General features: G+C 42.1%; 1 protein-coding gene across 8 annotated transcripts in view; it reads right to left on the bottom strand.

The window, feature by feature from the left end:
* Positions 1 to 22440, bottom strand: part of SHOC1 (shortage in chiasmata 1) — a 310818-nt gene that overhangs the window by 68243 nt on the left and 220135 nt on the right. For all 8 annotated transcript variants that reach the window (XM_083179518.1, XM_083179550.1, XM_083179508.1 and 5 more), the window contains 3 exons: positions 11890 to 12068; positions 10168 to 10240; positions 391 to 460 (listed from right to left, as the gene is read on the bottom strand). In XM_083179518.1, coding sequence (XP_083035644.1) covers positions 391 to 460; positions 10168 to 10240; positions 11890 to 12068 — 322 coding nt within the window. The remainder of the gene's footprint in view (positions 1 to 390; positions 461 to 10167; positions 10241 to 11889; positions 12069 to 22440) is intronic.

The raw sequence follows: 22440 nt of genomic DNA, 5'->3' as shown, positions 1-22440 counted from the left end.
ACTAGTGACACGCGTGTCATAGGTTAGCATTCACTAATAAAGGACACCTACATTCCCCAAAGGTGTAAACAATTAACATTTTATTTTCACAGGTGCCAATCCTTATTTTTATTTATGTTTAGCCTTATTTTTTTTATATTTATTTTTCATTCACGGTTTAATGTTTATTTCTATTATTTTTATTCATCTATAATTGTAAGCATCCTACCTTTCTTATATTCTTTCTCCCTTTTCTTTATCTATTCTCATAAACTTACGTTCTGCAAGCACTCATCATCATTCATATAACCGAGCTGCTTACATACGCGGAGCACAGTACATTTCTATTATTCATCTTCGACCAACTGACAATTACTATAAATAACAAATTAATTTGGGATGCTCACTTACCTGTCTAATACAGATTTTGGCTCCACAAATGTAGTTTCACCATGAGAACATAAACCAATTGCCTTTAGACCTGTCAAAAAAAAATTATATCGTTTATGATTTGAAACAGTGTGTCTGTCTGTCGTTTTATATATATATATATATATATATATATATATATATATATATAAGAAACATAAGAAGGTGCACTTCATGGTGCATTAAAAGAGTTTTAATGAGTTAAAAATATTTTAGACCAGGGAGAGCAAAGTGAATGCTCGTACCAAATTTAAAACAGGGTGGACTGGATATCACATGACATGACATATAAAAGCCAAGGCTAAGCAGCTGGGCAATCCTGGTCCCGTAGAACCGAGTACCTCACAGGCGTCCCCCGCTGGATTGCGGGCAGGCGCCTGAAGGAGAGCGGGATCGGGCGGAGGGTCCAAAGGAGTCACAGGAACAGCCAGCGAGTGCGGATAGCCACGCCCTGACGTGTTTCGTCACTGGGACTTCGTCAGAGGACGTGGCTACCGCACATACTCACATCCCCTAAATAGGCCGGAGATGTCAATCAAGTGCCCAGAGCTCACGGAGTATCAACTCACATGACGCTTTATGTCTAATTAAAAAACATAAGCACAACTGACTCCAACAGAATGACACTGCAGTTAACCACTGCATTACTACCTCAGTGTTCCAAAAAAACACAGATAGGAATACGCTGTTAAAATATAGCAGTAACCATCCGCCACCCTTAAAAAAGGGTCTCCCCAAATCACAAATGATTCGGGTTGCCCGTATTAACAGACCCCACCAAGCTTGAAGCCAGCTTAGATATGATGGTCAACAAATTTATATCAAGGGGATATGATGCTGCTATTTTAAAACAACAAAAAGCACAAGTAATGCGAATTCCACGAAACAACCTATTGCAAAATAAAAAACAATCTACCTTTGACAAAATTCCCTTTGTGACCACTTACACGCCAGCCAGCCAGGTATTACCAAGGGCACTACATGCAGTATGGCCAATAGTCAAAAGTGATCCCACACTACCTTGTTTTAAACAAAAAAATATAATGCCCAGTTATAAACGGGGAAAAAATTTAAAAGATATATTGGTAAAAACCAACATCACTCCCAAACCACCCAATATTTGTTCAACATACAAAGAAAAAAACCAGGGTGCTATAAATACCCCTCATGCACGACCTGCAATACCATGCTAGCAGGGCATGATTTCGCCCACCCCTCAACTGGACAAAAATATAAACTAAATCATGTACCTAACTGTAAATCGCAATACATAATTTATATCATAATCTGCCCTTGCAGCAAATATTATGTGGGACAGACCATTAGAACGTTTAGAGAACGGGTGGCCCTTCACCGTTCGGCCATCAGCGCTTGCCTGGCAGGGGAAAAAAATCGAACAACCCGTAGCGAAACATTTTTAATCTTGTGGACATTCAGTCAGTAGTCTACGGATTAAATAATTGACCATATCCCCCCATTACCAAGAGGAGGTGACAGGCAAAAGATCTTATCACAAAGAGAATCACAATGGATTTTTAGATTGAACTCATCGGCGCCAGAGGGGTTAAACGAGAAAATAGCCTGGAATGCTTTTATTTAAGAAAATTAACTGCTATAAATGTATACTGTATTATGATTATAACAATATGTATACCCATGTATAAAAGCACGTACTGTAAGAGAGGTGCAATGAGATGCTATGCAAGTAATTCCTAAATTGATTATTAATTATACTCGCACCCAGGTATATCTATATAGACATTTTTAACACAATAAGCACGTCGTCCCCGTTTTAAAAAAAAGTATTCAGTACTTATATATTATCTGGGCTCCCATGTTAAATGCACCCCATTTTTTCATACCCCTACTATCCAACTACGCATGGAGTTGATTTTATATAGTGTGGCGAGCGCACGGGGTCTCATAAGAAAAACAGGAGCCCAGATATTACATAAGTACCAAGTATTCTAGCAGCTTGACTAAGTTTTATATGAATATTCACTAATTGTTTTTTTCACTGATTTATCCAGCAGTGTGTAGCTGGTCTTCTCACAAGTGCCTGTTCATACGCCGTGTATCCAGGGCCGGTGCTAGGCACCGGAGCGCCCTAGGCGGGGGGGGGGGCTCCCCGGCGCTCGCCTGCTCCATGGGCAATATCTCCACGGGTGGCGGGGGGGGGGGGGATGTTCGATGTGGCGGCGGCAGCATGGGGGGGAGGAGAGTGTACACTCACCTCCTTTTGCTGCCGGTGGCCGTGCTGCTGCTGCCGCTGAGTATCTTCACGGGGGGCGGGGGGAGGATGTGCGATGCGGCAGCAGCGCGGAGGGGAGGAAGAGTGTAACAGTCTCCGGCTTGTGCTGCTGGATCTGCGGGGAGCTCCGGGGCGCAGGGCTCTGGCCAGACTCCGGCTCCTCGCTGTGCTGGACGGCCAGGGGGTGAGCCTGGCTGCGTGCAGGGCTCTCCGGCTCTCCCTGGACCCCACCTGGGTTGCTCAGACACAGGCTGAGCTTAGAGCGCACAGGTAGAGCTGGGAGCGGAGGCTGGCCAGGCACAGGCTGCGGTTGTCCCCTTGCTGCTACCACTAGTATCCCCACAGGGGGCGGGGGGGGTGTGATGCGGCGGCAGCACGGAGGGAGTAGGAGTGTGTCCTCTCACCTCTGGCTGCCGGTGCTGCTGTTGCTGCTGCCAAGTCTCGACGGGCACAGGCGATGCGGCGGGCGAGGACGACACCTAGTCCAACTCCCGCCCTCCAGGGCCGGCGCCCTAGGCAAATGCCTAAAGCTGCCTAGTGGTGGCACCGGCCCTGCGTGTATCTGACAGTGGCGGAACCTACAGACCCGGATGTCAGACACCCGGACCCCGGTGTCTCAGACAGGACACTTTACTCATAGCTGCTAGATATAAGGTAAGAGAGCGCACAGCTCAGCTTCTTTATTTCCCTTTGCACAGCACATTGCACTTTCTCAGCTCACGTCCTGAAGAAAAGGCTGACACAGCCTTGAAACGTCGACATATGACACTGTTCTAAATATCTGCACTGAATAAAATGGTTTGATTACCTAAAGCCTGTTGAGTGCCGCCCTCTACTTGTAGACTCTGCCACAAGCAACCAACTCAGCAAAAATACTTGGGAAGGCACCAGGCAAGTTGCATCTTTATTCGGAGTACCAAACAACCAAACTGTATGTATGTATATATATATATATATATATATATATATATATATATATATATATATATATAAAAAGGGGGGTTGGGGCCCTGTCTGCGCTCTAAGGTTCGCAGCACCTCTAGATACCTCGCTGTTAATAGAGGTATATTATAAACATGAAGACAAGAAAAGGGTATAGAGGTGCGCTGATAGTTTCACAGATAATGTGTGCACATGGATATATAATAACAGATTTGTTTTAGAAAATGTATTTCATAAAATGACATAAAACATACTTAATCATGGATCTAGTAGGATAAATTACATGTGTAACACACAATTTCCGACAGATTATGATACAATGAAATATCTTAATTTTCAGTTGAAGAACCCTTTATTCTGAAAGACCCTACGCGTTTCGTCCCGGTGGGACTTCTTCAGGGGTGTAAGGGTATCTAAGAAGGTGAAACAATGCCGAATAGAAGTTTTCAAATTAATATAACCAAACTAATGGATAGATATTAAGAATTCCCTAAAATAGGGTTTAGACAAAGAGGGTAAAAAAGGATGAGAGGAATGCGGAGGAGGATACTGAATAATCAGTAATGGTGAGGAGGTGAAAGAGGAAAATTGATAAATAACGGTACCTTTATTCCCAAACACCTGAATGTGAAAACATAGATATGGGTGGTTAACATACCAATCGATAGATGAGTTCATATAAACCGGTTGGATGGAAAAGAAGGGAAATCTGTGCCCTGATCGGAATGAATACTGACAATGGTATCTGAAATATTATTTCAACCAATGAGAATTAAGACATGTCTGAAGACATGGTGTGACATAATACGGCATAAAGTTAAGACGGAAGGACAATTTCAGTATATATACATACCAAAGATCCAGAATAAAAACATAAGCCAACTGCTATAGGTGTTTTATGATCTAAATTCAGTGCTCCTCAATGCCGTAGACAAAGAATACGGTGAGGTTTCTCCTAAAATAGGTTTAAAAGAAATACAAATAAAGTACTTCAGGGGGCTTGCCCAACTTCAAGAGCTTTTCAGATAAAGGTATGAAGTGGTCAGGCATATGGCTAATATACAATACATCTTAACGAGTATACTTAATAGAATTACATAGACCAAAGGTTCCAATACACGCATATTAGCAGGGGACAACCACATGACATGTATAATAAAATAAAGGTAGAATTACATAGACCATGGGTTCCAATACAAGCATATTAACTGGAGACCACTGCATGACATATATAATGAAATAAGCGAATAATGATATCATCTATTACACAAATTATTGTTAGAGTTAGATAAGGGCCCATCAGATGGAAAGAACACCGGGACGAAACGCGTAGGGTCTTTCAGAATAAAGGGTTCTTCAACTGAAAATTAAGATATTTCATTGTATCATAATCTGTCGGAAATTGTGTGTTACACATGTAATTTATCCTACTAGATCCATGATTAAGTATGTTTTATGTCATTTTATGAAATAAATTTTTTAAAACAAATCTGTTATTATATATCCATGTGCACACATTATCTGTGAAACTATCAGCGCACCTCTATACCCTTTTCTTGTCTTCATATATATATATATATATATATATATATATATATATATATACTGTATATATATATATATATATATATATATATATATATATATATATATATATATATATATAGTAGAAACAGAGAGCACTCACCAGTCTTCAAGCAGTATGATGCAAATAAAAAACTTTTAATACATCACCAAAGTCTCAGGCAAACGGTCTAGACCGTTTGCCTGAGACTTTGGTGATGTATTAAAAGTTTTTTATTTGCATCATACTGCTTGAAGACTGGTGAGTGCTCTCTGTTTCTACTATATACATTGGCTGTACCCCCATGGACTGTGGCCTGAGTGTGGCACCCCAGCAGATGTCTCTTGGAAGTTTGTGTGTGCCGGTTCTGCCAAACCTCAATATATATATATCTCTATATATATATATGGAAAAGATAGGGTAATATATATATATATATATATATATATATATATATATATATATATATATATACAGTATATATATATATATATATATATATGGACAAAGTGTAGGGTAACAGCAGACAAATATCAACCAACTGCAGGTCAATATTTGTCTGCTGTTACCCTACACTTTGAGGAACTGGCTTGAAGAGAATTTTTTTTAAGACCCGTTTTCTAAGTGATATATATGGAAATTGTTGCAGCTGGATATCAGCATTAAGATCTCCAAGGGATCCATTTACACACTCTTACACATCTTGTCAGTAAGACCTCTATCCAGAGTTAATACTTATATTCACTGTCCTTTTGCCTACGGAAAGTTACCCCAGAGGAAGTCATTTTTTGACGAAACGCGTTGGGTGTTTTCCTGATTATACCGAGTCGGCTAACTGACTGCATACAGATGAAAATGTTTTTATTTTTTTTAACAAATTGTATTAAATACTGTTGTACAGTGATCTTGTCGGTATAGTACTACAATTCTTCTGGTGGTGGATCGTTCCAAATAGTGGCACGCTCTGTTTTCTATCTTTTCCTTCTATTCCCTTTTTCCCCAGCTAACAGGGGGAACTGACAGAGTGCTGCCTAAATTATCTCATCTAGCGCATTGAAAGGGTACCCCACTTTTGATATATATAAAGGAACCGGTATGGTCCCATACCTACCCATACCTATCCATCAATCCACACCTGATAATCATCAACCTTTCAATCAAATAGATACTGTCTAATCCTAAATGCTTTCAATTCAAGTCAGTAAACCAGCATGAGGCCACATCACACATGAAAATGGAAGTGCACAAAAGTGGACAATGACGGCAACAATTGTTCAGTTTTGTCATATTAAACTAACAATTACAAGCATCATCATGCTGGCAGCCACACCAGCGTGGGTTATGCGTAGGGTTGCAACCTCTCCAGGATGTCTTGGATTCTTATGGATTTGGTAGCAACCCTCCAAGAGGATTTACAGTCACACAGATTCTGGGATTATCCCGTGGCTGCTGCAAGCTCTGTCTGGCTCGCGGAGGTGACTGTCATTGGATGCGAGGGTGGGAGGTTAACGTGCTGGGTATAGCGGCGCGGTGTGACTGACCGTGTGTTCAATCACTCTTCAAGCTACAGATGCTCTCGCGAGATGATGGCATTATCTTTGTCTGCAGCCAGGTGGGGAGTCTGGTGAGGTGACCGATGGGTGTGGAAATGCTTTTGATGGCTGGGTGGGCGAGGTAAGAAGCAGGGGCAGGGGAGGGCCAGCATGGTCTCCTTTAGCTATGGATCTGAATGTCATTAATGTAAGATGACAGTCAATGACTGTGGTGCTGCATATATCATTATATCATATATATATATATATATATATATATATATATATATATATATATATATAGATAGATAGATAGATAGATAGATAGATATAGAATCCCAGGTGTATAATCAGCAGCACCTGGGATTTCCTGATATAAAGGTTTCCAGGGCAAAGTTCTCTTGATCTTGATGGTGGAATAGCTACCCAAATGATTGGCTGGGGGTGTTTTACAGTAGGGACCATTGAAGCCTTGCTATGCTGAGAGTGCCTGTATGCTACTGCCTGTAATACCAATTTCAGATGGATTTAACATGCTATGCTGTCAAAATAAACAACATTGTGTTCATCTGAGTGCCTGTGTTTGTGATCCTTGTCACAGTATATTATATACTAGGTAGGGGATGTAAGGGGCTGTTTGTTGAGGAGCTGTGAGTGTGGGTGGGTGTATGAGTAGCAGGTTTGTTGGAGCAGAAGGTGTGGGTTTTTTGTAGGTAGGGTAGGTTGTGTGGTGGTGGTGATGTTGTTGTGGTCCGGTATTGTGTGGCAGTGATGTGGATGTTGGAATTGTAGGTGCGAGAGTGCTTGGATGTGTGTGGTGTAAGTGTTTGAGGGGCGGATGGATGTGTGCGGCGTGATTTGTAGTGGTGTTGGAGGGATTGTGTGTGGGCTTAGGGTGAATGAATTATGGGGTGTTGAGGTGGTGTGGAGTGTAGTACGGTAAATGTGTAGGGGTGTAGGCAGGGCCGGTGCAAGCCATCTGAGAAGAGAAAAAGTAGAGAGGCCGCAAGGGAGAGAGGGGTGGGGGAGAGAGCCAACAGGAAAGAAAAAAGGGGATGGGGAGAGTGAGAAAGAGGAAAGAGAAAGGGAAGGGAGAGAGGTGAGACAGAGAGGGGGAGTGAGAGAAAGACAGTGGAAGGGAGCTTGAGGGTTAAATGGGAGGGGGTGAGATAAAGTGTAGGCAAGGGGCATATTAGGGGACAGGAGGGTAGAGAATAGGATGGAGAGCAGGGGCGTGAAAAAGTTGTACCAGGCATGAAGCTGCGCGGGCAGGCGACGGTGTCCTGGGCGAGGGGATCCTGCACACAGCGCAGACAGGCAGCGCTGTCATGTGTGCTGGGGCTCCTGCAGACTGTTCCGCCTCCCTCCAGGGTGGCTGGGGGGTGCTGGGGCGGCGGGCTAGTTATTCCAGGGCGGAGGTAAGAGAGTTGCATGCGCCGCTGCTGAGTCGCTGAAGGGGGGATTCGAAAAGAGCTCCCACCGCTCACAGGCTGTATGGCAGGGGGGGAATTGGGCGGCTTAGAAGTGTTTGATGGGTGGGGAGGAAGGGGGTGGTGCGGTCGGCGGGCATGGGTGAATTCGCTACTTAGAGGCAGGGGCGTGTACGGCAGAAGGGCATGCCTCCTGCGCTGACGTCATGAGACCTCCTTTTTTGTTAACCAGGCACTTATCTCTTATATAGTAGCCCAGTATATAGCAGGTGTGTGCGGCGGGGTGGTTCACCTCAATTTGTGGTCATCATGGTTCTATTGTGTGGTGCCCTGCGGCAGCTATAGGGTGTATGCTGACTCTGTGAGTGTGTGTAACTCCGGCCAGCGTAATACACACACTCACAGAGTGATAGTTCTGGGCTATTACATAAGAAATACAAATATACTTGTGCCTGACACACAAGTATACAGTACTATCTTGTGGAGGTATTTCCACTGAAGCCTATTTTAATCCGTTACAAAAAAAATTGCCTTCTGCATTAGGGACCGCTTTTTTTGGTACTTCTAAATAACAAATCTGGTACTCTATTTACTGGACAATCTTAATTGGAGAAATTGTGACCCCTGATGACATCTGTAAAGGATAAAACAAGTTGGGTTGTTAAATGAAAAATATTGAAGGAATGCGGTTTACTGCATTATTAAAACTCATTTAGATGATGCAATGCTTAAATTCTTGGATCATTGAAGGATAACTCCATCTTGTGCTTCAGATTTATTATTATTTATTATTATTAACAGTTTCTTATATAGCGCACACATATTCCGCAACTCTTTATAGAGAATATTCGAACATTCACATCAGTCCCTGCCCCAGTGGGGTTTACAATCTATATTCATTACCACATGTATGCGCAAACACAGACATTCTAGGGTTAATTTTTTTAGGAGTCAATTAACCTACCAGTATATTTTTGTATTTTGGGAGGAAACCTACGCAATTACGGGGAGAATTGACATACTATGCACATTTAAGGCCATGGTGGGAATCGAACCCATGACTGTGAGGCAGTAATGCTAACCATTACACCATCCGTACTGCTCATACATTTTCATCCTAAGGGTTCATAAAGAGCACCAATTCACTATATGTTTTGTATACTTTTGTGTTTTCCCTTCCTTCAGGGAAATATAGTGATTATGCTGCCTGTAAAACTATTCTAAATACACACACATAAAAAATGTACATAAAAAAGTTTTTTGTCGGGGTTGGTGGTATGGATCGCCAGGATTCAATGATGCATGAGGTGGCAACCCTAGTTCCATGTCTCGTCATCAGTACACAAAAAGCAAAGGAATAGCCACATCTTTTCCCAGAAGCCGCACCAGCATGTGTTCCATGCACTGTTGTTAGCACAACAGAGTAGGAGAGTATCCGCATTGGTGACCGGATCCGGATACCGGAACTAGATTGTATTCCACGACTAGTGCATTCACGACCAGAAGTATTGGCAGCAGCTTACTTGTCACCACCCAAATCTTGCGTTTCACATATTGGAACAATGCATGCATACTAAACCCAAAACAGTAAGGATATATATCTGCAAGAGAGGGCTCTCAATAGAAAAGAACAAATTATACTAATATGTCATCATCATCATTAAGACTAGTAGATAAAGCTAAGATAAAGGCTATCTGCCATATAGGAGAGCGAGCAAGGCACAATCATCACATATATACAATAAACCAAAAATAAATGTTTTCATTATATTATTATTTTTTATTTTACTTAATTTCCTATTTTTGGTGTCCCGCAGCAAATGTTCTTAGAACAGATAAAGCTTCCAGTTAATTTATATACAAGAATTGATCATATTACTTTACTAAATATACTTGTAAAGAAAAATAAAATAATCTGATATTTTAATTACAATATTCTATTTTATGAGGTTCTATTAATAAACTCTCAGCATATACACATGCTTGTGAATTAATATTTCAATAATTGTTATAATATATCTAACAATTAATTTATTTTACCTTTAGTTTTGCTAAGGGCATTATTCAGTGTTTCCGTTATGACACCTGAATCCATTCGCGTTAGAATAAGTACCTGTAAAAATTAAACATTTTTAACCAGAATACATATAAATCAAGTTGTAGTTTAGCAGTAAAAATGGTTAAATTTATCAATAAACCCATTAACCCCTTGACCTTATGTATACAGTATGTACAACTAACAGCAGCTGCAGTGCCAACTACATAGTACAGGGGGGAGAGCCAGTAGGAACTGACATTCGGGATTCCGACTCTGATCTCCTGATGGTAATCTGGATGCTGGTGTCGGTATTGTGAGTGCCAGCATCCCGGCTGCTGGGATGCTGAACCCACCACATGTACTGTATGTAAAATATGTGCTGGTTGCAAGTCCTTGGGGCATTGGCTCCCATTGTTGCATCAGCTGAACAATGTGTGAAAATTAGCAGTAAGCACTAGTAGTAGTACCGGATGTTGTTCAATGTGTTCCACAGGTGTGAATTTTCTGATGGTGGTCCTCTAGTCTGAACAGCTTGTTGAAAGCTTGTGATTGGTGAGGTCACTTTCCTATAATTACTTCAGCATATTCCTAGTGTTGTGGCATAGAGAATTACAGTATAAAGGCAAAATTGTCAGAGTGGTTTGCTACTGCCGATAAAGAATGTAACAATGTTCATATACCTTGTAGTATTTAAACCATACTCATGGAAATCAATGTGTTTAACAAACACAGACACTATGCCATTGCACTACCATTGTCAACCTTAAACTCTTGGCTAAATGGTAATGCAGATTATACCACATCTTAGTCTTCTAATAAGCAATAGGCATGGGGATGCATCAAACCAGACATCATTTTTACAGATCCATTGTGTGTAACCCACTACGACTGTAAGTTTTTGCTAACATAAATTTTTCCTGGGTGATTTACTACTGGCCATATATAGGCACTTTCAGAGAGGAAGGGGCCTGTGTGTAGGCTCAAATTGGGTACTCTAATTCCAGTTCTGCAGTAGGCTCTGGCATTGTGCCAAAATGTTCTGCACAGGTCTACCGGAACACCTCTACTGTGCATGAGCGAATCACCGAAAAATGGCTAAGGTGGCCCGTGATTTATACAGCTGTTTAGCCAGCGCCGGGCTGACAGTGAGGTGAGTGTAATTAAATGGGTGCAGGGTGTGTGCTATGTAGGCCCCCTAGACCCAGGGGCTTGTGTACATCGCAAACCTTTCACTCATTATAGATACGCATACCCCCCAACTGTCCTGATTACAGCAAACTGCCCCGCTGTCCCTCCTGTGAGTCGAAGTGTCCCTCGGGCGAGAGGGCAGATTGGGGGACCGGGCGATTACAGAGCAGTGTAGCTGGTGATTGCTGAATAGATGACATATGCATAGCATTCTATAGCTATGCATGCCCAGCTACTCGTGGAGCACTGGGCATGATCCCAAAATGATGGGGGGTTTGAGGCACTGGGCCAAGCTCTCTATACCAGAGGCTTTGCCCCCCTTCTCAGGCCTCCTGCCACTTTTTCTGTGCTCGCAGAACATCCAAAGTTGGGAGGTATGAGATACACCAGTGTGGCCATACCTATTTGGAAGAATTATGCTAATGTATCTGTATCACACACTATTCTTGGTTAAGTAATATTATTTGCAAATGAACACATTAATGCACATTAAAGTAATCTGTGCATTGTGTACAACTATTAGGCATGATGTTTACTTTCAAATGGTTAAGTTCGATATTTTCTTTCTCCATCCATTCTAACAGTGCTGTAATCTTGGGATTCACTTCTTCTGCTTTATCTCTGATAAACTGAACAATCCTCAACTTTCTCCACACATGCTCCAAACAGTTTCCAAGAGCACTCTCGTACATGTGCTGTGCTTTATCCAAATATTCTGCAAAGAACAGAATTGTATTTGCTGTATAAACTATTATTATGAGAGGAATGAATACATTGAAGGCTCAAAGTTATCTCATACAGGTTGAGTATCCCGTATCCAAAATGCTCGGGACCAGGAGAATTTTGGATAACGGATTATTCCGTATTTCAGAATATTTTAATATTTCAATGATGTATTTTGAAGTATCTTGCATGTATGCTGTAAAAACACATAAAATACACACAAATATATTTTATTACCACATAAAATTCACACAAATATATTTTATTTGTTCAAAAAACAAGGTTTCAAAACATAAAACAAAATTTGTGTACTATCTCAGATTTGAATTTGAATGCCAAGCAATCATTTTCTTGCACATATATAGTGCCAGTTACATATCATGTCACCAGTAGTGCTGTTACAAATGTCCCCAGTGAGTTTTTATCAAAAAAAATATTTTTTTTTTTCACTTTCTGGAAAGTATGGTTTTCGGAATAATTCGGATAACGGATACTCGGATACGGGATACTCAACCTGTATATGTTATTGTTATAATCTGCAATATACTATGGCGCCTTCTGAGAATATGCAAACAGCTCAAAAAAAGTCTTGGTTGAGGGACAACTTGTAATAGTCAAACTCTATGTCTGCTTGTTTCTAACACAGTATACTATTACTGTATGTCTATGGGAGTTATTCAGACCTGTTTGCATGATTGTCTATGGGAGTTATTCAGACCTGATTGCATGACTGCTAATTTGCAGAGCCCTGCTATCAGGTAATCACCACCTAACCAGAGTGAAATCACACCCAGTGCAAGCCTGCAAATTGCTGTGCATGGCTTGTGAAAATTATGCCGATCGGCAATTAGCAGCTAACCCATATGCAAGCCTCTCACCATCCAATGATTTTTTTCAATGTGTGCAGTCTGTGCATAGCCCAGGGCTTACTTGGTGGCTGCGATAGAAACAGGCTGATCGGGTCTGGAGCTAATGTCACACAACTCTGCTTCAAATGCCTGGGCACGCCTTAGTTTACCTTAACAGTGTCAGAAAATGGCCAGTGACCACCCCCAAATGTCAGCTTCATGTCAATCAACTCGCTTGCGGCAAGCAATAAAAAAGTAGCAGGATTTGATTGCAGTGTGGCCTTGCGCACGCGTACTATGAGCTGTACCCATGCGCAATCATTCGATAGTCACCTGGCCTGCTACTTCATAGCCACGTGATCAGGTCTCAATAACCCACTATATTTTCAGAGTCAGTAGAACAGATTTTCTGTTGATCATTAATATAAATATTGAAAAGTAAGCTTGTCGGAATAAATATCATGCACATATAAAAATGGGGGTATATTATAAAGTGGGGGTGATGAATGTGTGCAGTAGTATTATGTACACGTTACCTGTTATGTAGGATGTAATATGCTGAATATTGCAGTGCCAAAAGATTATTTGCAAATCTGCTGAAAGGAATTTGTGACAAAGTATTTCTTTGTAGCTCACAAAGATCTCATGATGCCTTCAAATAATTGTATCCACCAGTAAAAATGTGACTTGTGCTGCTGATACTGGTGACATTTCTATATTAATTATGGTTTGTTGCAATATATATTTTTTTGGGGACAAGGGGTGTGTAGTTAAAAAGCACTTCAGCTACATTTATAAAAGATAAATGTATTACAGTATGTCACAAATACTGTAATGGGCCTCACACACAGGGCGACATTTAGGCATTTTCTGAGTGATTTTACTAAATCACTCAGAAAATGACAAAAACCATCAGGCGCCGTGTGTACACATAACAACACTTTAATGACAATAATCAATAATGAATTAATCAAAATACAGGAAATTGATTGCATGTATGCAAAAACCATAAAAGTATATATAAAAAACCAAAACAATTAATTGTTTAAAAAATGGCCATAAGGTGCACCAATATTTCCTGACAAATAGAAACACAGTAGATGTGGTCTATCTAGATTTTGCAAAAGCTTTTGATACAGTACCACACAAGATGTTGATAAATAAAATGGAGGACCTGGGATTAGGGGCAAATATCTGTAGATGGGTAGGGAACTGGCTGTGTAATAGAGAACAAAGAGTGGTTGTGAACAGTGCTGTATCAAATAGATACCAGTACTAAGTGGAGTGCCACAGGGTTCGGTATTAGGGCCCATCTTATTTAACATATATATTAACGATATTGGGATGGGGTTACTCAGCAATGTATCCATCTTTGCTGATGACACAAAATTAAGTAGAGCTATTAAATCAACAGAGGATGTCATAGCACTTCAAAATGATCTTAACAATCTAGATGAGTGGGCTAAAAAGTGGAAGATGAGGTTCAATGTGGATAAATGTAAGGTTATGCACCTTGGGAGACACAACCAGTGTGCTAGTTATAACCTAAGCGAGGAGGCATTGGGTATTTCAGTACTTGAAAAGGATCTTGGAGTCCAAATAGATAACAAACTGGGGTGTAGTGCTCAATGTCACATAGCAAATCACAAAGATCACCACCAGAGGCAAAGACGCATGGACATCCAGCACCACAAATGACACATACCAACTTACACAACACCTCTCTTGTGAAACGAAAGGAGTTATCTATCTATTGAGATGCCCCTGTGGGCTAGAATATGTTGGGAGGACAGTAAGACCTTTAAAAAGCAGAATCTATGAACATATCCGAAACATAAAAATTGGGTACAGAAAACACAGTGGGCTAAATGTAATAGGGTGAGAGTTTCAGAAAGTGAGAGATTTTGGGAGAGTTTTCCCCTTTTTTTTAAAGCAGCAATCAACTACATGGCAAAATCAACCTGGTTTTGCAGTGTAATTGATTGCTGCTTTAAAAAAAAGGGGAAAACTCTCCCAAAATCTCTCACTTTCTGAAACTCTCACCCTATTACATTCGACCCAGTGTTTCCATTCACTTTCTAGAATCACATGGGTCCAACCCCAAGGGACTGACATTCCAAGCCATTGAATCGTCAAGCATCAATTGGAGAGGGGGAGACCATGTAGACGTTCTAAACAGAAGAGTTATATTGGATTTTTACCTTGAAAACCCTGCAACCAAATGGACTAAATATTGAATTCCACAATAGTCATTTGGGATAAAGATTCACATAACATCTTGTTTTCTGCTATGACAATTACAGACTGACCTATTCACATTTACTTCAGCAGGAGTTTTAAACATGATGCAGAGAGCTGAAGGTGATCTGTATGTGTTACGACACACCCACCTATACACCCGCAGAAAGAGACCTGAATGACAGCGGGCATCAACCTATCAGACAATTGGGGGCGGGACCCGTCACCCAATAAAGCCCACACCATGACTGACCAAATACATCCTTGAAAAAGGCCAAAGGCGGCCGAAACACATTGGACACAGCTCCACCACACTTCAAACAACCATTTCCAAGTCTCCTCCACACACAGGAGTAGAGCGCACACAGCTCCGGCAAAACCTGCACTCCGGGCGCACGGCCACCAGCTGAACCCGGAAGTGACGGGAGACGCCGTAGAGCAGTGTGGAACAGCTGCTGGCTGCAAGTGCACGCACCGGTGAAGACAGACAGACCGTGGCGAGGGACACAGAGCCTCAGAAGATCAGGTATCGGGTAAGAGTTGAGTGTATCACCGGGAGGTTAGGGACGCCAGCCCCCGGTGACATTTACACTCTCACCTTGACCTCACTGTACAGACTGTCACTGACTATACCCACCGGATCGTTCACTCTGTGTTAGAATTATCACCCCTATAAGAATATAGTCACCCCTATACTCCCATCCCCCACCACCACCGCAATATTACTGCCCGTACCCACCCCAGTGCACTGATACCACCTTGCAGCACTGGTTGTGTGCAAACGGACTTGCATTGAGGTTTTCGTTTAAGTTTGTGTCAGCACAATAAACCCTTTATAATTAACACTACGGGTGACATTCTATGGGATGAGATAAATGCGCATGTTTTTTTAGCGCACCACATCGCCGCTATTCGCCCTTTTTTAAATCGCACTTTTCAGTCATAATTCGCTTATTTAATGTGATGCGCTTTGGAGGCTGAAAAGTGCGAAGAGGTGCGATTTGCGGCGAAGTGGTGCGATTTTAAGTCACAAAAAAGTGAGAGTTCTTCCGCCGGTAATGTGCGAATTTTGGACCAACCGGAGTGCGATTTACAAAACTGTCTCCGCATGACTAAGAACCCCCCAACCTATTGGCCCATCTCTGTCCCCTCCATTATGCATCACACCCCCTATATAAAGGGGCATTGGTGCCATTTCACTCTTTGATAGGAAGTAAGGAGCATGGAGAGGAGCAGTGGCAGTGTGATTAGAGGAAGAGGAGTTGGTGGCAGAGTGAGGAGTGGCAGAGGGAGCAGTGGCAGAGGGAGCAGTGGCAGAGGGAGCAGTGGCATAGGAAGCAGTGGCAGCAGCCAGCCAAGTGGGAGAGCCAGCAGTGTGGCAGGCAGCATGGCCACAGCAAGGCCAGCCCCAGGCCATGCCCTGGGCGTCCAGCCCCAGCAGGAGGAGGTGGAGGATCCGCTGGCATCCCCATCCTACAGCCAAGACCTTGACCATACCCCACAGCAGCTGCAGGAGGGCCACATGTCAGAGGTGGAGGAAGATGGTGGTGAGGAGGAGGAAGACACTGGCATGGAGGAGGAGGGGTACATGGCTGGAGTAGAAAATGAGGAGGAGGAGGAGGAGGAGGTGGAAGCTGGTCGCACAAAAAGTGGCCGAAAGGTCCGTTTTTCATATGAGGAAAATGCAGCACTTGTCCGGGCTATCCTGCCAGTGTTTGACCGTTTGCTTGGCAAATCTCACCACAAGACCACTGCACAGCGCAAAAGGGCTATGTGGAAGGACATCACCCAGGCGGTGAACGCTATGAGTCAGCACAAGCGCCTGGTCTGCAATGTGAAAAAGAGATTCAACGACATCAAACGGCAGTTGAAAAGTAAAATGGCCATGGAGTTGGAGGAGGCCACCAAGACTGGAGGAGGAAGCCCCACCACTGTGTGCTACAATTCATGAAAAAAAGTATAAAGACTACCTTAATACAAAATATTGAAGAAAAAACTGAGGCCCTTTGGGTGACCATAGAAACAGGGGAGAAGGCGATTTTTCGTATAGGGGTGATCTACAGACCACCAGGTCAGGAAGAGGAACTTGACAAGAGCCTATTGCAGGACATCAATAAAATGGCATTAAAAGGAGAGGTGATAATCATGGGAGACTTTAATCTACCTGATGTAAACTGGGAGCTGCCTGTTGCAAGTTCCACCAGAAGTAGGGACATGCTGAATTCCTTGCAAGGAGCATCCCTCCAGCAATTGGTGAGGGAGCCCACTCGTAAGGACGCAATATTAGACTTAATACTTACAAATTGTGACAGAATATCTGACATAAATGTGGGTGAAAACCTGGGATCCAGTGACCATCAAGCAGTATGGTTCAAAATAAAGACAGAGACTGACTCATCGCACACAAAAACAAAGGTGTTAGATTTTAGGAAGGCTGATTTTGTAGAGATGGGAAACTCTGTAAGGGATTCTTTGGCAGAGTGGAGGAACTTGGAAGGAGTGCAGGATAAGTGGGAAAAATTAAAAAGTGCAATTCTAAAAGCAACAGAACTTTGTGTCAAAAGAGTTAGGAAAAACACACGAAAAAGGAAGCCATTGTGGTTTGCAAAAGAAGTAGCAAGTATTGTGAAAGCAAAAAAGTTGGCCTTTAAGAAATTTAAGAAGACGCAGAAGAATGAGGACAAAGAAGTGTATCTTGTTAGACAGAAGGAGACTAAGAAGGTAATAAGATGTGCAAAAGCACAGGCTGAAGAGAAAATGGCCCAATCAGTGGGTAAAGGGGGGAAAACTTTTTTTAGGTATATAAGTGAAAGGAGAAAAACAAAAAGTGGAATAATAAGACTAAAGACAGAGAGTGGAAGTTTTCTTGAGGGGGACAATGTAATAGCAGATAATATTAATAATTATTTCTGCTCAGTATTCACTGCTGAAAGAGAGGGGAAGGGGCCACAATTAAGTTGCAAGTATAGTCAGAAAACTGAGGGAGAAACAAGTTCATTTACAGAGGAGAAAGTCCTCACAGAACTCTCAAAACTGAAAGTGGATAAATCAATGGGGCCAGATGGAATACATCCAAGGATACTAAAAGAGCTCAAAGGGGAGCTGGTAAAACCAATAACAGAATTATTCAACCAGTCACTAGCTACTGGAGTAATCCCAGAGGACTGGAAAACAGCGAATGTAGTCCCACTGCACAAAAGTGGAAGCAAAGAAGAGGTAAGCAACTATCGACCAGTGAGCCTTACATCAGTAGTAGGGAAATTGATGGAAACACTCTTAAAAGAAAGAGTTGTAGAATATCTCAAAACCAGCAATTTACAGGATCCAAAACAGCATGGGTTTACTGGGGGAAGATCATGTCAAACAAATCTTATTGGCTTTTTTGACTGGGTGACTAAAGTAATAGATCAAGGTGGGGCTGTAGATGTAGCTTATCTAGACTTTAGTAAGGCTTTTGACACTGTCCCACATCGCAGACTGTTAAATAAACTTGAAAGCTTGGGATTGGATTCTAAGATAGTTGAATGGATAAGAGCATGGTTGCAGGACAGAAAACAGAGAGTTGTAGTAAACGGAGTACAGTCAAAGGAGGGAAAGGTTACAAGTGGAGTACCCCAGGGATCTGTACTTGGACCAGTGCTTTTTAATATCTTTATTGGTGATATTGCAAATGGAATTAAGGGTAAAATGTGCCTTTTTGCAGATGACACAAAGGTATGCAACAGGGTAGACACACCAGGAGGGGTAAAACAAATGATTGATGATCTAGGTAGATTAGAGGAATGGTCAAGAGCATGGCAACTACAGTTTAATGCCAAAAAATGCAAAATCATGCACTTGGGTTGCAAAAATCCAAAGACTAAATATAGTATAAATGGCACTATAATGGAAACTACTGAGGAAGAGAGGGATCTAGGTGTCACTATTTCAGGGGACTTAAAGGCAGGTAGGCAATGTAACAAAGCAATGAAGAAGGCAAGTCAGATGCTTGGTTGCATAGGGAGAGGTATCAGCAGTAGAAAGAAAGAAGTAATAATGCCACTGTATAGGTCATTGGTACGACCTCATTGTGTTCAGTTCTGGAGGCCATATCTCCAGAAGGATATAAATACATTAGAGACTGTACAAAGAAGGGCAACTAAAATGGTGCATGGCCTACATCACAAAACGTACCAGGAAAGACTAAAAGATCTTAATATGTATACTTTAGAGCAGAGAAGGGAAAGGGGGGACATGATAGAAACTTTCAAATATATCAAGGGTTTTAACAAGGTACAGGTGGGAGACATTCTTCACAGGAAGAGGAGCAGCAGAACACGAGGACATGCACTGAAACTAGAGGGAGGAAGATTCAGGGGAAATTTGAGGAAGAATTACTTCACAGAAAGAATAGTAGATAAGTGGAATAGCCTCCCATCAGAGGTGGGAGAGGCAAATACAGTAGTACAATTTAAACATGCTTGGGATAGGCATATTGATATCCTTACAAAAATAAGGATCAAATATGGTTTGAGGTAACATGTTTAAAAAAGGGGCAGACTAGATGGGCCAAGTGGTTCTTATCTGCCGTCAAATTCTATGTTTCTATGTATGAGGTGAAGCTGAAGCGCATCATACCCCCTGAGGTCCTGCCTGGCATGCACGTGGCGGATACTGATAGGCCGCAAACGCCATCCAGAGCTGGTAAGTGTGACCCCATGCAAACTTAAACATACATGCCAATGTTTTATAACTATAATGTTGACTTGTATTGTTATGCTAAGTAAAGTGCTGCTGTGGAACTACATAGCCCAGCAAGGTCATGCACAAGAAATTGCATGCTCCTACTTTCAAATTGCTCATAATGCTGGGCCCTGTAGTTCCACAACTGCTCATATTGTTCAACACTGTAACATTCTTTCTAGCAGCCTAACATGTATGTGGCCAAAAACACAGAGGTGTACTGGTGGTTTAGCTGCCATGACTACATACCACCGATTATCCAATAGTTGTCATGTGGCCACTAATTTAATAATAATTTTACCAAATAATAGTGTTAAAAAAAAATATAAAAATGTGGTGAAGCAATAATGCAGTCCAAATCCAAAGGAAGTATTGTCCATTATAGTCATTTCAATGCATGGGTTTTGTAAATGCTTATCCATTGTAAGGTCCATAATGGCTGCCCATCTTTCCTTGCACAGATTGTCGATCCCGAAGTGCTGCAGCATCCAAGACAAGAAGGCCCGTTGCTGCAGAATCTGCGGAAGCAGGTAAATGAACAAAAAACACCCCATTACACATACACATGTCACATCAACAATATCTCACACTACATACCACAGATTATCCAATAGTTGTCATGTGTACAATAGTTTAATAATAATCTTACACAAAAATATTTGGTTTTAAAATAAAAAAAATGGTGGAGAAGAAATAAAGCAGTCCTTATCCAAAGGGTATTGTCCATTATTGTCATCTCAATGCATGTTTGCACAAAATGCTTCGCCATTGCAAGGTCCATAATGCCTGCCCATCTTTCCTTGTACAGATTGTCGATCCCGAAGTGCTGCGGCATCCAAGACTAGAAGGCCCGTTGCTGCAGAATCTGCGGAAGCAGGTAAATGAAAAAAAAAACACGGCATTACACATACAGTACACACACCCATGTCACCTCAACAATATCTCACACCACATTCATCTCCTGCTGCTACATTGCAACGGAAATGAATGTCATCTGAGCTAGGCATGTGACTTATTATTAATGTCAATGTTACATGCTGTATCGGGGTACATGTGTAAGTACATAACACCCCTAGGTATGTGCGTCCAGCATCTCAAGCCCTATGTAAAACAGTATAGATGACAGTGTGGCATATATATACATCAGTACTTACCTCTTCATCTGTATCCACAGGTGCTATACAACTAGGGACCAACCAAACAGATTATTCAATAATGGTGTTAGACGAAATGGACATCATTCTTGAACCGGTCGAGACCTTTGCAGCAGACGAAGAAATACAGACCTCATCACAGAGTGATCTTCCCCCAAGTGGGGTGTCTCCCAACCCACCCCCACCCACCAACACACCCCATACAGCAGCTTCTGCTTCCCAAGTAGCCAACTCCTTGGTCAATTTCAAGGACAAGCAGATAGAATTCATGGCCTCCCAAAGCCTGCAAATAGGTAACATCCAGGGGTACATGCGTGACACCTTTCTTCAATTACGCAAAATTGCACGTAGTGTACGGGTAGGTGTAGGCACTCATGTGCGCATTGCTAACAGCATTGACACCCGTTTTGCAGAACAAACTTCTGCTATAAGGGAACAGAATAGGCATATTGGCAGCGTGGCGCTAAGTATAGCTGCACTAAGCCAATCATGCACAGCGCAGACCAATGCCTTAATAGGTATGCAGGCCCAAATACAGCAGCTGGAAGCCAATGTGGGAGGTGGCGCAGCATCAACCCTCAGCAGTGTATCCAGCACCCCAATAAGTGGCTCCCCCACTTCCCCACCCCGGCGGAGTGTTAGGACCCGTGGTGGCCTTGGTGCAGGTTCTAGAAGTGGTGTAGGGGTGCCTGATGCTGGCAGAAGGTAGCTCATATATATGTTTGTTAATGTTGTCAAATCCAAAACATCTTGTAACATGCCCCCACAGTTCTTATCTTTCACCTGCAAAAATGCAGATTGCGTCTGACAAAGTAGGCAGAAGTAAAAATGTCTAACCGCATACCATTGTGTTTGTGTGTTTTTATAAAAAAACAATTATTGTGTGAATTCTAACATATTGTAATGGTATATGACAATGGGATTGCACTAAAGTAGTGTGGGGTAACTCCATGGCCGGCAAAGGTTGTGGATCTACATATTCCAGCAGGCTCTGACACTCATGGTTTGGAATGTATTGGTTGTAGTGTGTCAGGGCATGCTGGCACATGTAGTTCCACAACACCAGTGAGCCATGTTGGACTGCAAACTTCATTCATACATGTATCAAATGTACTTACAAGCTAGATACCAGCAAGGGATAGGTCAGCACCACCAAATGCATCCGTTGGGCACTGTGTATTAGGCTAAATGTGGGTGGAAACAGATGGTATTGGTCAATAATTTGTTTATGAGTACACTTACACCACAGGTACATTTTTGAGTACAGGGCACATGTGCTTACCAGAAAAGTAACGGCTGATGATGTATGTCCGGCACAACTTCTTTAAAGCAAGTAACACTTGAGTAAAATGCTTAGAGAAAGTGGCCTGTGATACCCCCAAGGCCCATGAGGTCACAGACT

The sequence above is a fragment of the Crinia signifera genome, chromosome 1 (assembly GCF_055691185.1).
Source record: "Crinia signifera chromosome 1, ASM5569118v1, whole genome shotgun sequence".
Taxonomy (NCBI): Eukaryota; Metazoa; Chordata; class Amphibia; order Anura; family Myobatrachidae; genus Crinia; species Crinia signifera.
The sequence above is the reverse complement of the archived record's forward strand: the minus strand, read 5'-3'. Positions and strand labels throughout refer to the sequence as shown.